The 16,185-nt window shown below is 47.7% G+C and overlaps 1 protein-coding gene across 1 annotated transcript in view; it reads left to right on the top strand.

Moving 5' to 3' along the window:
• The window catches only part of Grhl2 (grainyhead like transcription factor 2), an 84,976-nt gene that overhangs the window by 65,684 nt on the left and 3,107 nt on the right, over positions 1–16,185 (top strand). Inside the window, exons 11-15 of the mRNA XM_027431486.2 lie at positions 275–414; positions 3,587–3,618; positions 10,135–10,229; positions 13,508–13,593; positions 14,928–14,992. Of these exons, the coding sequence (XP_027287287.1) occupies positions 275–414; positions 3,587–3,618; positions 10,135–10,229; positions 13,508–13,593; positions 14,928–14,992 (418 nt within the window). The remainder of the gene's footprint in view (positions 1–274; positions 415–3,586; positions 3,619–10,134; positions 10,230–13,507; positions 13,594–14,927; positions 14,993–16,185) is intronic.

Below are 16,185 nucleotides of genomic sequence, written 5' to 3'. Positions count from 1 at the left end.
TTTGCCCTGGCAGAAGAGACTGGGTGCGTGGGTGGGGTGTCATTCATAGGCAAGCAAGCAGGCGTCTTAAGCTCAGGACTCAGGGCGTGCAGCAGGAGGTGAGAAGCCTTCCATCCACACACAGTACTTTCTAGGAGCCCACAGTTTCTGTTTTGTTTATTGGGTCTGTTTATTGAAAGCCTTGTCATGTCGTGGATTTTGGCTAAGGCGGATTGATAGCCGAGACTTCTCAGACACACGGAACCCTGTTCACCGGCTTTGTGTTTGCACGCAGCCTCTGATGGGAAGTTGGCCGCCTTACCTTTACAGAAGAAGAGTGACATCACCTACTTCAAAACCATGCCGGACCTGCACTCGCAGCCGGTACTGTTCATCCCAGATGTCCACTTTGCAAACCTGCAGAGGACTGGACAGGTAAGACCCATGCTCACACCCTCCTGTCGCCCGGCGCGCCCTTGCTGGTGCTCGGGAGAGAATACTGACTAAGGCAAACAAAGAAAATTGTTGACAGAGCAACAGGAGAAAGCTAATCACCTGCCTGGAAGAAGTTGTGTTTTCCTGCACGTAGCTGACTCTATCAGGGCGCATATCGCCACCTAGTGGTGAGAAGTAAAACTGCATCAATAACGTCCCACACCAACCCAGCGGGGAGAAATTGAGACCCTGTCAACAATTTTTTTTTCTTAGTAAATTAATAGCTCTCATTGACTGTATAGATCAATTTGTCATCTGAATGATGAAAAAACATATGTTAGATCTTCCTTCATAAAACTAAGTCCTATGGTTATGCCTCCAAATGAAATGAAGGACTTAAAACCAAACAAATGTTCAATAATAGTTGGGTCATGGTGACAGTTTCGTTATGCGGATGCTACAAGTTTAATGATGAGAACTGCGTATCCACAGGAGAGCTAGTTACGATGTTGCTCGATTAAAAACAAAATTAGGGTACCAGTGTGTCTGTGCCCTGTGCTCCGAAGCCACTAATTGAGCTGCCCACTGGCCTCGTATGTTAATTGATGGCTGAGCCCCCCCCCACACACACACACACTCCTTTCTTCCTTAAGGTTGCTTAACTGTGTGGAGAAAAGAGGTTTCTTAGCACCCACCAGATCTGTTTTTGGCCACACTAACTGAGATTTTTAAAAATTTATTTATTCTTATATTATGTACATCGACGTTTTGCCTGCATGCATGTCTGTGTGAGGGTGTCAGATCTTGGAATTACAGACAGTTGTGAGCCGCCATGTGGTTGCTGGGAATTGAACTCAGGATCTCTGGAAGAGCAGTCAGTGCTCTCAACAACTGAGTCCCCTCTCCAGCCCTTCTGGCCATTTTTTTTTTTCTTTTTCTTTTTTAAAAAAGCTCCCAAGCATGTAGCTGTACTTCACATGAAGTGAGGTCCCCATATCTTCCAGAAGGGCAGTAAATGAGTTAGACTGTCCTGCTGCTTGTCACGTCTCTGATTATCACCCTGACAGCCTGACGTAGTCCCTTGGCAAGATCTCTCAGAATCTTTAGGAAGATAGTGCCCCAGCCTGGCTGGCCTGACAATCTCACTCATCCCCTCAGTGTCATACCCAAGGCAGACTCTGAGGAGATGTGTGACCTTTTAGAGTTTGTCATCCTCACCAAAGCGGCCTAGCGGCTTGGTACTGCTTGGCCTGAGCCCCATTCACAGTACCTTTGGGTTCCCTGTGACTCTGGATTCTGAGTGAGAGAGTCAGAAGGGATCCTGCCTAGAGGTCCTGGCTGTCCTGTGAGCAGCCTGTTGTCAATCGCTTTGCATAGCAGAAGGACAGGACATTGGCTAGCTGGAGCTTTTAAAGGTTGCTTTCTGGGAAGAGCTAGATGCTACTAAGGAGGTCCCTGAGAGGCAGAAGAATGTCACACTGAATTTTGAGGTGGTGAGAACACAGTGTTAACATTTATGGCCTACTGTTTAAGAAGAAACAAAATCCAATATAGCAAAAGTCATAAAAAAAAATCAGAACAAAAGAGTTCTTATACATATCCAAGCTGATGGCTAGAATGATTCAACCTGGGGCATTTCAGGTAGCTGTTATACACCTAGGCCTGGGATTGGCACACACCCCACCCCCACTCCCAGTGCTACTGGAAGCCTCTGAGAGGATATGGGAAGGGAGTAGCCTGCCCATTCCCAGCCACAGTGACAGCATTCGAAGAGATTACATGGATGTCCTATACTGACTTGGCTATTCTTGTCCACCCAAACACAAATGTCTCCACAGCACACAGATACAATTCCCCAAAGGCTCACTGTTAAGCTTTAGAAGTAACAGGGGCAAGAGGCTACACTTCCAAACAGACCCTGTACCCTGCCCCATCAGTTCAGAAAGAGGCTTCCCATTTTCTTTGCTTCTTCTTTTTTTGGGGGTGGGGGTGGGGGAGGTTTGAGACAGGGTTTTTCTCTGTGTAGCCCTGGCTGTCTTGGAACTCCCTCTGTAGACCACGCTGGCTTTGAACTCACAGAGACTCGCTTGTCTCTGCATCTGCCTCTGTGCGTGCCACCGCTGCCCAGCAGGAGGCTTTGAAATTTCTTTAATTCTGATTGTGCTCAACACTGAGCTCTCTTAAAGACACTTGTCCTTGGGGGATCTTCCTTTTGCCAGGGTGACCTTTACAGTCTCAAGATGGCTAATGAATGAAAAAACCTGAAGTGAAAAGAGGGGACGTGACCAGTTCTAAAGTAGCATGGAGAAGACTTTTACTGTAAGCGTAAGGGAGAAAACAGGCAGAGAGAAGAGGCCAGGCTGAATATGGCCAGCAGACCATGAGAGGAGAGAGGGAGAGGGAGAGCCAGAGAGGAGTCTTCAACCAACAGATACAACCCAGGCTAACAGGCCAAGAGAACCACATTGCCAAAATGGCTGTTATATAGGGATCAGACTGGGGGATGGGAAGCCCTTCGCCCTCCCCTGGGAGGGAGAGGTTTAGGGTGGGGTGCAGGCTGAGAAGTGCTGGGCAGAGCCATAGGTACTGAGGGATGCTGGGAGCACTGGCCAGCGTCTGCTGCTGGTTAAATAGGCACCTCAGTTAGCCATTTGTTTCTTTAAGATCTTACATTTCTGTGGCTATGGGAATCCAGGGAAGGCCAGACCCCTTTGGGGAGCAAACACAGAGGCCCTGTTGCCGCTATGGTTCACCTGTCTACCTTCTTCTGGTAGCGTGACGTCCAGAGCCAGCCCATCAATGGAGCTAGCGCAGCCTTTCCAAACCATGTGTTTAGATTTCAATAATGGATTTTCTTAACATCGGGGGCAACGTTTGGCAGAAGGGCAGAGTAATCTGGTTACCCCAGACTAGCTTTAGCTAGAAAGAGTGACGTTTCTGAGTTTACTTTATAAAATCTAAACATTATCGCAAGGGAGAATGTGAGGAGGCTACATTTCCTTAGACACACACACACACACACACACACACACACACACACACACACAGAGAGAGAGAGAGAGAGAGAGAGAGTGAGAGAGAGGACATTGTTAGTCAAATGTATCTTTCTTCTTCTTGAGAGACAGTTTGTACCATTCCTGGTCTTATGTGTGCCTATTGTGTCCCCCGACAGGTGTATTACAACACAGACGATGAACGAGAAGGGTAAGACACGAGTCATTTCATTCTAAACACGTAACGTTTGTATGGGTGGCCGTGCACCTTCTGGCCCTGGGCCACCCTGCGTGGGAGGCGGGGACTTTCCATGTGTCGTGACTTAACTGCCAAGGGGCCACCCTTTCTCCCTGCACACTCTTCTTCCTGCTCTCCTTCCTTCCTGTGATCTCCTTGCGATAAAAGTGACCCATCTTGGGCACCATTTGCTGGAATCTTTCTTTGGGGTCACATTGTTGACCCCAACACAGGATCTAGCTGAGAGCCTGAGAGCAAAGACAGCTCCCGAGGCCTTTCGCTACAGATTGTCCACTTTGACGGGGACCGAGCAGGTTGAGAATCTGTTTGCTGTCCCGTGGGCTTTAGAGAAGAGGTTGTCTCCCAGCGCCTTCCCCTTTTGTCTCTGTGTAACAGGGACGAGATGCTCTCCCTCTTTGCCGAGAACATGTGACCACCTGGAGATTTTCAGGGGCAGCTAAGTCTTCAGTGTGCTTTCTATCTTTAATTCGTTTGACATACTCAGAAGTATGCAGCCACAAAAAGGCTGTTCTAAAGCCATTGAGACAACACTTTTCAAGGCTGTAGTTACGCCTGTAGGTAGGTGTTGAGCCGTCTTTGCTTTCGGTGAGTATGTTCCCTGTGATACAATGTTCCCTGTGATACAATGCTAGTATGTTCCCTGTGACACAATGTTCTCTGCTCATGTTGTTTCTGAAGGCTGGATGGTTTTGGCTTTTAGAACTTAAAGGAGGGAAAGTGCACTTTGGCTCATGGTTTTTGGAGCAACTAACCGTGCTGGCTCCATTCCATTTGGGTCTGCAGAGCAGGGGGCGGAAGTTGTTCTCTCTCGTGTCCTGGAAACAAAAGGAGAATGTCTCTGCTAGTGACCAAATGCCCCCTTTGTGCCATGCTCTGCTCCAGTTAATTAATTCTTTCTGGAAACACCCTCACAGACACACCTAATAGCAAGTGTGCTTCACAAATCTCCTCAGGGTCTCTCACTCCAAATATACACACTTGAGATAAGCAAGCAAGTTCTGTATCTATTGAACAGCTAGTAACTTCTGTCCGTTGGCTCTTGGTCTACTCTCTGGATAAGACTTTCCCTTCCTCAGCGTTCAAACTTCCTTTCCTCCTTGCAACTGATCTTAGTTAAAATTTCTTAATTACCCTTGTGGGGGGGGCAAAAAATAAATAGATAAACAAGAAATGTGTATGGGTATTTTGCCCCTGTGCGTGTTTATGTACCCGTTGAGTGCTGGGTGCCCACGGAGGCCAGAAGGGCATGTTGGATCCCTGGAACTGGAGTCACAGATGATTGTGAACTTTTTCCTATGTGGGAATCAAACCCAGGTCCTGGAAGAGGAGCCAGCACCCTTAACCTCAGAGCCAGCTCTCTCCAACTCAACCACTAAAGCTTTTCTGGTCTTTGGAAACTTGGTTTTCAGGACAAACATGTTCGGGGGAACTCCCCTCTTATAAGCTGGATACTATGTTTTTCTCTTACAGCAAGTTCAAATTACACTCATTCCTCAATATCTATTTCATGCTCGTTGTTTGCATTAGTTGTATGTAACTAACAACCCAAGATTATTTTCTCCCCACCCATAGTCAGACCTAGGCTTTCTTCCTCATTCTGTTTAAGACACTTCAGGGTTGGGGAAGGGAGTGTTGCAGATACTGCTGACTCCGTTGTTTGAGCAGAAGTTGGCAAGTGACAGACTGAGGGCCAGATCTTTTGGTGTGGGTGGTGTTGCATTGATGGACAAGGGTCTCACTGTGTAGCCCTGGCTGGCCTGGATACTCTATGTAGACCAGGCTGGCCTCAAACTCACTGAGACGCACGTGCAGCTTCCTCCTGAGTGCTGGAATTAAAGGCAGGCGCCACCACACCCAGCCCCAGTGGCTGATTTTAAATAGGCTACAGACTAAGAATGGTTTTCAATAGTTTAAAAACCTCCCATGAAGACTGACATCCAGTGCCACGACGCGTGAAATGAGGTGCTCCTGAGTCCCCCCAGAAATGTTTTCCTGGGACATATTAGTTCCCTTTATGTGTGGGGTCCATTGGTGGAACAGTAGCAGAGCTGATTGGTTACAACAGGAATCTGAAAAGCCTAAGTATTTGTCGTTGGGACCTTTTCAGAGAAAGCTTGCCACCTTCCATCTCAAAGGCAGAGAATTGCAAAGGAGTTAATTAATTAAATGGTCCTCAAGCTGCTTAGGGCGGGGACTTTGCCCAGGATCGAATCTCCTAAAATCAGTTGTAAATTCTCTAAGTATCAATTAGAAAGCCACGCATAGAGGCTTGTGATGCCTGCAATCCCAGAAATCAGGTAGCTGAGGCGGGAAGGGCAAAAGTTTGAGGCCAACCTAGTGAACAAGGTAAAGCTCCTATCTCAAAAAAACAAAACAATTAGTTTGTTCTCTCTCTCTCTCTCTCTCTCTCTCTCTCTCTCTCTCTCTCTCTCTCTCTATCTTGAGACAGAAATAATCAAATTTCAGTGGTTAGGACAAACAGAAATGATTGGGGTTCTAATCTCTTAATCACATATTTTATAAGGGTCAACATGGCGTCGTGAAAAGAACGTTGGCTCTGAGCTCAGAAAACCCAGGTCCATCCCCTGGACTACGGTTTGTTTGCATGAAACCTCATCTGGCCTCACGGTCCCTGGCATATTTGGTTTTCCTGGATCTGTCCTGAGAATGTTGTAGGAGGCTATCTCTTAGATCCCTGAGCACTTAGCATTCACTTAGTAATTAATATGCCTGAGATAAAGTTCATGGGCAAACTTAGGGGAGTGTGAAGTGACCGTGCTCCCACCGTGTAGACCGCAGTCTCATTTCAGCCTGTCCTCTGCAAGCTGACTATGGTTAAGTAGCCAGTGACCTGCCTATAACTCCACTGGCACAGCCTCTCAGTCAGAATGCCCTGTGCTGTTGCCCAGGCATCCATTCTGAGACCCTGACCTGCACTTTTATACATCTTTTATATGTCTTTTATGCATTTTTATACATGGAGCAATATGAGCAGCCCTGGTGCCTTTCGTTAATGCATGGCAGGCATGTGGCTATTGCTGTGTGGATTCCTTGGCTGTGTACTGAATGCTTTATGTGTGGTATTTTCATATCTGCCATTGACGATGAGGAAAGGGGCTCTGAGAAGTCAGGAAACTCCTTCAGCCTCTAGCTGGCACGTGATAGTGGCCGGGGAAGTGGGGGTGTTGAGCCAGTGCCTACCCCTAATTCCGAGCACTCACCTGTAGCCAGCCATTGAGCCTCCCTTACTCCATCTCCTCAAATCTTGATCTGTGGCTGTGGAGAACACACGGGGTGGGAGTGGGTGGCAGATCCTACTGTGTGGTTTTCTGGCCTTCACCAAGACATGGCCTTGTTTTCATCTCATGAACACTCCTGGCAGAGAAGACAGATCTCTGAGCTCTGAGGCTACCAGGTGTGTTCACTGATCTAGCCCTGAGAGGGTACCGTCTTCAGTAGCATCCTCACAGCTGCCGTCAGGACTAGGATCAGGCTGAGCTCCTCACTCTGTGACTCTGACTTAGCCTCCTGTTCCACTATGTAAGAAGCTGCTAAACTCCCCAGCAGTGCTGCGGAGGACTTGGCTCCCTCCTCTCTAGAAGTTTTTACCATAAGACCTAGGTACCTTGTTCCAATCCCTAATCTGGCTTCAGACGTAACACTTACTTTTCTGATGAATCTTAGTTTTGTTTGTTGATGTCAAGGGTCTTGTTTTCCTTCGGATGGAAGGAAATTCCACTTGCCCATGGCTGAAAATGCTGCTGGCCCTGAGTTTTTCTACCTGATGGCCAGTGGAATGGAGAAGACGTCAGAGACAACACGGTTCCATTGCTCTCTGATCTTTGAAAAATATCACACAGTGTCACTGTCCTGGGCAACACAAGACCTGCACCCTGTGCTCTTTTTATTGGAGAGTGAGCGAGTCATAGCTGCCTTGTTTGGTTCTGATTTGAAAATAAACAAAACCAGTGGATTCGGAACACAGAAAACTTACCAACCGCTCCTGGGTTTATAGATTTGATAGTGTAGGGAAGTGGTGTACTTGGCCTCCCAAGAGAAATGTGGTTTATCTGAGATACTATTTTAATGACAAAGTCTGCTGTGGCTTGGAATAAAAGGTGTTCTCAGGTCGGCTGAACTGGAAAAATGAAAATGAATCTTGCTTGGTGAAGTAGCTTGACTCTTACAAAGCATGAGAAGGTGTCTGGTAATATCTCAGACCATTTACCAGTTATTAGCTTAATGGCCCTTGGCTGCTATGTGAGTGAAGTTTTCCCCCTTTAAAAAAAAAAAAATCTCATCTGTAACGAGATCTGGTGCCTTCTTCTGGAGTGCACTGTATACATGATAAATAAATCTTTAAAAAAGAAAGAAAGAAAAATCTAACAAAACAAACTACTATGGGGCTGGAGAGAGAGCTCAGGGGTTAAGAACACCGGCTGCTCTTCCAGAGGTTCAATCCCCAGCACCCACATGGTGCCTCACAACCATGTACAGTGGGATCTGATGCCCTCTTCTGGCATAAAGGCATACATGCAGATAGAGTACTTGTATATAAAATAAATAATTAAAAAAAAATCTTCAAGTCCTAAGTTCATGGTCACTCCAGTTCCAAGACAGAGTGCTAGGACCTGCTTTTTTGACAAAGCATCCAGGACAAGACAGAAAGAGCCCTGATGTTTATTGCTGTCCTCAGCTGGGACTTGAGTTTTAGATTTTCCTCAGCTGTTTTCATTGTTTGACATAGAGGGGAATAAAATAAGGCATTGCTGGTTCTGGACTTCATTCTCTGTCCTCACCACGGTCTCAGGTTCTTGGGTAACCCTGTCATGAGTTGGTTACCCCGAAGGTGTCACGTGCTATAGCCTTTTTCCCTGTTAGCTGAATTACCATATGTAAGGCCGTTTTAACACTTGAGCCTTCTGTCATTGTGGACACAGGCTGGCTCTCAGACTGCTCATGAGACCTACGAGGGCAAGGAGGAGGAGGAGTGGGCTTTGTGAAGCCTGAACTTGTATGAAGGAATCTGATTGGCTCCTACGCCCTTTGGGATACTAGCATGAATAGGGATGGTTTTGGACTGTCCACACGTAGTGAGTGTGCCATGGGCTTTGATAACCCTTGGGTTTCTACTAACCTCACTTGGGAAGTGATGAGGAGCTAGCTCTCTGGGGGCAGGAAGTCCACTCAGGAGTCTCAGAGATTTGTGCTGTTTGCAAGACTGGAGTGAGTGCATGTCCATCTCCCAAACCAAGACCAAGTGGTAGTTGAACCGTTTGCTCTGGATGGAAAATCTAGTCTTTCCCATACTTCTTGCCCTCAAGTCTCTCCAGCCTGAGGTTCTTAGCATCTTCTATCTTCATCTAGAGCTTCGCTGGTGCAAGCCCTGAGTCCCAGGGCCTTGTGAGTCCCCCGACACTCACTGAATTCTCTTGAGCATCCTCTAATTTTTTTTTTTAATTTTTTCTTACTTTAAATCATGTGTGTCTGTTGCGTGTGGGTGTGTGCACCTGAGTGCAGGCGTTCATGGAAGATCCCTTAGACCTGGAGTTACAGAAGCCTGAGCTGACTGACATGGATGCCCGGAACTAAACTCAGGTCTTCTACAAGAGCGGTATACAATCTTTACTGCCAAGCCACCTCTCCAGCCTTCTTTTAAATTTTATTAAATTAATTAATTTTAATTAATTAATTTAATAATTAATTTAATTTAAGTTAATTAATTTTGAATCGTATTTGTACTCATTTATAGAGCACGGCGTGATCATTTGACAATGTACATAATGTGTGTAGTGATCAACTCGGCGTAATTAATATTTCTAGTTCCTCAAATATTGTCATCTCTATGTGGGCAGTTTCCTTCTAAAGATAAGGAGGCTGAGGCCCAGGGAAGGTGAGAGATGTGTCCAAATATGTATAGTCAAAAACTATAAAGCAGGGGTTTTTAAATCAGTCACGGTGGTCTGACCTCAGAGTTCCTGTGCTAAGAATTCTAAGTGATCTGCCAGACACTGCTCCTTGGGCCGCTTAAACAATCCCTGGAGGAGTTAGTGTTTTCCACAGATCTGCATCCACATTCCTGAGACTAGAAGAATGTCTAATCTCCACTTTTCTGATTTGTCTTCTAATTTCTCTTCCTCCGACCGTCCTTCCCTTTCCTTAGCTGGTCTGCAACGCACAGGGACTTTGGAGGCAAATGTAGAATTATCAGAGCTGACCCAGAGTGTTCAGGGCTCAGCACCACCATCTTCCAGGAGGAAGAGGGAAAGAGTGCATTGGACCTCTTACTTTGGCAGCTAGGGAAGGGAGAGAACTGTGGGAAGTCGGGACAGTCCCCAACAGAGATCTGCTAAGGTGGCCTGCCTTGTGTCCTACTGTGCTCCAAGAGACCATCAGGGGCACACAGGACGGCCAGAGAACTGGTGATGCTCTTTGCTGTACTTAACCGTTTCTGCTTGTCTTCTCCAGCAGCAGTGTCCTGGTTAAACGGATGTTCAGACCCATGGAAGATGAGTTTGGTCCAGCCCCATCCAAGCAGATTAAAGAAGAAAACATAAAGCGAGGTATCTCTCCATCCTGGCACACCACACACACAGACAGGGCTTAGGGCACAGTCTGTCCCTGTGTAAAAGCCAGGGTGGGTGGGTGTTGTCTTGTCAAGAACTCACCCCGGAGACTGAATCAGTGCTGACCCTGGTGGGTTTTTCCTCACATGGGTGGTTACAGGCCTTGGGAGAATGGTAATGTGTGTCCTGACTCATCCAGCAGTGATACGCAGTTCAGAAGAGTCATGAGTGTGTCTGTGTGTGTGTGTGTGTGTCTGTGTCTGTGTCTGTGTGTGTGTGTGTGTGTGTGTGTGTGTGTGTGTGTGTGTGTGTGTGTGAGTGCTGTGTCCTTGAACCAATGGTTCAGAGTTATTCAATAGATGGAAATGATCAACAACAACAGGCTGGTCATGCCCATAAGCCTTCTGGTTCCTAGCTCACATCACATTTTCACCTCCATCCCTTGGTGTCTTTTCCTCCCTGACTTTACTTAGGGTTAAGGCAGAGTCCTAGGGAAACTCTGGTATGTGGAATTGGACCTCATTAACACATAGTTGCTCGTCCAACAACTATTTCTCAGAGCCTGTGAAACTGGCACCAAAATCGCCATTAGAAATTATACTGGGCATTAATTAATTAAAAGTTAAGTCAGAGAGACATAGAGGGTACCCTAACGTACCAGCATTAAGAAAACTGCCCTCCGCCCACCTCGACCCCCACCCCCTACTTCTCTTTGGAGAGGTTTGGCTGAGTCACTGGGCTCCTATCTTGGCTCAGGGATTCAGGGTCAATGGCGACTTCTACTAGTTATCTGTCAGAAGTTTCTCAAGAAGGAGGTGGCCACAATGAGCACCAAAACCATCTCTACTAGTTGGTTTTCCTTTGCAGCTACTTGTCGGGGTGACTGGGTCGGCATCATTTTGGGGCCCCACAGAGGCCGTCTGCCTGTGTCTGTACCGTGCCTGGGGTGTTGAGTGGTTGTTCAATTGCTGTCGGCAGGCTGACTCCTGCAACTGCTGCAGCAAATGAAAGCCAACTCCCTGGCAAGCCCTCTATGGAGCCCGGCACACTCGCCAGGATGGCTGTCAATAAGGCCAGCAGGGGAAGGCTGGCACTGCCCCTGCGCCCCCACCTCCCCCACACACCCAGAACACTTTAGCACCTTCCAGCCACCCCTGGGCAACCAGGATGACCATGTTTCAAAGACAATGGTTTGCGAAGAGGTTATTTGTAAGTAATGCTCATTTTAATAGGATATAATTCCAGGTTCAGCCTGCTGGAAACTGCTCTCTCCCTCTCTTCGCTGTTGAGAGTTTCAGGAAGAAGTTATAGAATTTCCACCAAGTAATTTCTATCAAAATAGCCGCCAGTTGTGTCTTCCCCTTGAATTTAATTGTCTTTATCTGGATGTAACTGGGGTCCGTGTTCTTAGTGATTTTCTGTATGTTGCTCATTATTGCCTCCTCTTTTGATAACTTTATCAAGGTTACTACTAGACGGTTTTAACTTGCATGTAGGCTATATATTTGTAAATGTATAAATTTTTGGCAATGCAGTCAGTCTAATTTATTTATTTATTTGGTTTTTCGAGACAGGGTTTCTCTGTGTAGCTTTGGAGCCTGTCCTGGCACTCACTCTGGAGACCAGGCTGGCCTCGAACTCACAGAGATCCGCCTGCCTCTGCCTCCCGAGTGCTGGGATTAAAGGCGTGCGCCACCAATGCCCGGCCTGACCAGTCAGTCTACTTTTAATTGGCACTTTATTTTCATATTTGATAAAGAAAAGGCACTGCCGGGCCTAAGTCTTTCTTCTTCCCCGAGCTCTCCTCCCTTTTCCCTCTCCTCTCTACATCATAGTCTAACTGAACATTCACTGGCCACAGAATGCTCGTAACAGGGGGTTGGGCAGGGTTCCTGTCCATGTAGCCTTTAAATAGGCAGCAACTTCCAGAAGTGTTTGGGGCAGAGGAGGGGGATTTGTCGGATTTCACTCTCCAGTTCTGCAGGTGGTGATGGCAGCAAGGAGAATATTCGACCGTGGTTGAGATCTAGGTTCATCAGGTTTCCTTGTTTTGTTTTGACCCGGGCTGTTTTCCTTCGTGTGAACAGTTGCGGGATTTCAGCTTTGGCCGCCTTTCTTCCCTTGTGAGGGAAGTTATGCCACTGGAGAACAGAAAGGATAGCCAGCCCTCTGGGGCTGCGGGGCTGCACCTGAGTGATGGTGGCCTGTCTTTTTCTGGGAGCTGCCTTGCAGCGTGACTGCCGGAGCAGTGGGCACAGTTGGGAAGGCACCGTGATGAGGAGATGCATCAGCGAGGAGGCCCTGTCTGTGCAGGCATGCCTCCTAGCCTCTCTGAGGGACATCTGTGTGGCTAAGGATCTGTGGTGCCTGCCATCTTCGTCAGTGTTCTCTCAGTGCAGAAGTTTTACAGAGAAACGGGTAATAGAGAAGCTGTGGCCCAGTCTGACAAGAACCACAACTCTTTCCTGGCAGCTTCTATAGGATGAGGACTGGGTCCCTGTCTGTGTGGGGGCCTAGACTAAGCGTACCACATGGGCCTCACTTCACAGAACCCCACACAACCCTTATGTGGTGGATCCTAGTGTCCTGTTCAGGTAATCCAGGCGTGGAGAGATTACACCGTTGGGGCCGTGGCAGGGCCTGAGCTGGTGTACAACCAGATCTGAGATTCTCCACATCCTAAGTTCTTCCTGGACTCTCCCGGGCAGTCCCCTGTTGCCCTTCCAGGCCTGCGCATCTGTAGGTCGTCCGTCCATCCTTCTCATCCTCCCAGTGACATCCCTTCCTAGACTAGGTACCCCCATGATCTCGTGGACCCTAGAGCCCCCACTTCCCGGCACTCTCCCTCACCCTCACCACGGCAAGAGCTGTGACGGAAAGTACCGTCACGATTCTCACAATGGTGTCTAGCTCGTCCTGAGCCTGCGTGCTTCTCCCAGTGGACCACAAACATCCCGAAGGCAGGGGATGGTATTAACTAGCTCTCCGATATAACCCCAGCTCTTGGTGTGGACAGCCTGTGGCACCCAGGAGCCTTCAGTGGTGTTCACTGAATGAGCGAAGACGCAAACAGAAGTCAGAGGAAAGAGTAGTCATAGAGAGATGGACCGTGTGCACACCTTGAGAAACTCAAGATGAGGATACAGGTGGCAGAGTGTTTGCATTCCACAGGCATTAGCCTGTTGGCAGAGCAGGTGACGTCATCTTGAGACATTCAAGTGACAGGAGTGGTCCCCTTGGCCTCTGGTCACACTGGCCTTCCCCTTCTCTTGCAGTGCTTTTGTACGTGAGGAAGGAAAATGACGACGTGTTTGACGCTCTGATGCTGAAGTCACCCACGGTGAAGGGCCTGATGGAAGCGGTAAGCCACCAGTTGCTTTCGGCCTCCAGGAGCCCTGCCCTATTTGCCTTGGCAGGACTTACTTAGGATAATACAGCTACCAGGGTGGCTCCAGAGTGAGCTTTTGAAAGAGAACGAAGAGCTGAGATCTTCGGAAATATCCACCCCTGTGTCAGGTCCTATTAGCATGTTAAGACAAACTCTTGGGATAACTACGAATTCCTGTCAGTTCAGACTAATCGTCCCAGTCAGATGCTGGGGAGGAAGGAGGGGGTAACGTGGAGTTTTCACTCATCTGTTAGCACAAAACCGAATTTGTTGTACATGGCTTCCAATTTCTTTAAAGTCCCAACACAAACTACCTGCTGGCCTCTGGGGGGTGGCAGGCGGGAAAGGTGGCCAAGCCCTTTCAGGGTGCTCAGGAGATGAGGGCTGGTGATGAGCTGTCAGCCGAGTTCATGGACCTTAGGGGTGTCTCGGAGGACCACGGATGTGTTGAAGGACTTCAGCACCTGGCGAGGATGGTGTCTTCTGAAGAACACTAGATCTTGGTACCATAGTTCTATCGTGAATTTAATAATAATTCAGTAATAATCCCAATACACGTCTTTAGGCTGTAATATGTGCATATAATATACATACCTAACACTGACGTGTACTCCTGCTTTAAGATGATAGTTATACGAAGAATTAACTCATGTTTAGTTTTTCCTGCACTTTTCAGGTCTCATCTTTCATATATAAATCTTTTATCCCCTGTACTTTTCTTTTCTTCTCATACCTATTAAGGCTGGTCTGGAGTTTGATCTCCACGCTCCTGCTGCCGTAGTGCTGGGGTTACACGTGTGTGTCACCACACCTGGCTCGCTTGGAATCTGTTTTGAAATATGGCTACCTACCAACACTGTGATTAGAAGCCTTTTATTTTTTTAAAACCGATCTGAAATGACACTTTTATCAAGATTGTTTCGCTGAGTGATTTAAGTTTGTGCTCACACCACAAACTGCAATTTGTGTTTCTTTTTCTCTTCCTGCTAAGGACGGAGAAGATAGGACTTGGTGAAAACAGTCGGGGAGCATCGTCAGTTAGGTTGAGACCCTATCTATCGGTTGCTAACTGTGACTTGGGGCTCCCTTCACTCCTCAGAACCTCATTTTACAGATCTATGAAGCCAGTGGCTTGGGTAGTTCAGGGGATCTGAGACTTTCGTTCCTTATAAATGAGGCTTTCCAACTTGTCTCATTAGGGGAGAGGGTGCTGTGCTCAGTGACATGTGAGTTGAGCTGGGATATTCTGCCTTGCTTGTGCGTGTGCCCGTCCCCGCTGACCTGCTTCCCTATTGTTCCTGTTTCAGCTGTCTGAGAAGTACGGACTGCCAGTGGAGAAAATCACGAAGCTTTATAAGAAGAGCAAAAAGGGGTAAGAAAGAAGCTAAATTCAGCTAGCTTCTATTATAATTTAAGAAAAGCCGTGCACAAGAGAAAGATGCCATGTGAGCTGGGTTCAAGCAGAGGGGTTTTTTTATTAGGGAAAGAGATCATAAAAATGGGAGGGGGGAGACTGGCCTGGGGCCAGGAGAAGCAAGACAGAGGAAAGAGGGGAGAGAGAGAGAAAGAGAGAGAGGGAGAGAGAGAGAAAGGATGGGAGGTGGGCGGGGCCTCTTTAAAAGGGAACATAATGAATGTGCACCGGTGGTGCTCTTAGTGTCTGCAGCTGAGGGTGCATCCAGTCAGAACCCCAAGGACAGATGCCTAACAGCTTCCATGACTGCAAGGTGCATTTTTCAAACGGCACTTTCTTTGTCTCTTGTTACCACCTCTGTGGCCCACGATGCCACTTAAAGATCGTTAGTGATTGAGGCAGGGAGACCCACAGTGCAATGCCAAGGCACACCCAAGATGCTTGCATCTATAAGACAGCATTAAAAGCGAACCAGAGGGATGGAGAGCTGGTGGGGACATTGGGGACAACGAAGAGGTCACCACTCTTGACACTGGCCCCTGAGTGACGCAGTAGGAACAAAAAAACCTGTTGAGGACATGGGGACTTATTCCAAGGCAATCATTAATGAAATCTTCTCAGATGGCCATCGGACTTGCTTGCCCACATCGTTAGGAACAACTGGTCCTTCCTGGTTGGGTGGTCAGGAGGCTCCTCAGTTCTGTAGTCCTGTTTCCTCCTCACTCATGTATGAGTTTACTGACGAGGAAGTGAAGCCTCAGTGGCTTCAGCATTTTGCTCCAGGTTTTGTGTTTAGTAAACAGAACACAGACTGGGGGAGGGTGTGTATGGCTCCCCTGTTCCTTTCAAGGCCCTTCATGGGCTTCCTCTGAGAGAATAGAGCTGCCTTTAACTCTTGCCCGGGCCCTCTTCGTTAAGGAGACATGACCTGGGATTCTTGGGCGTTCTGAATTAAGCTCTTGTTAGGAACTCAGTGAATGTGGGCTGCAGTTTTTCCCAAGGTCGATGCAGTGGGCTGGGGATATTCCTCAAGTCCTGCTGGCTAGAGAGCCTGATGTCTGTGTGAAGTCCTGTTCCAGGCTTGTATCCTAACAACAACCCACGAGGCTGGGTGGTCCTTAGGTTGGTGAAGGAACAGGCTGAAGCTGTGA

Source organism: Cricetulus griseus, chromosome 10 (assembly GCF_003668045.3).
Source record: "Cricetulus griseus strain 17A/GY chromosome 10, alternate assembly CriGri-PICRH-1.0, whole genome shotgun sequence".
NCBI lineage: Eukaryota > Metazoa > Chordata > Mammalia > Rodentia > Cricetidae > Cricetulus > Cricetulus griseus.
This window is presented reverse-complemented; position numbering and strand designations above follow the sequence as displayed.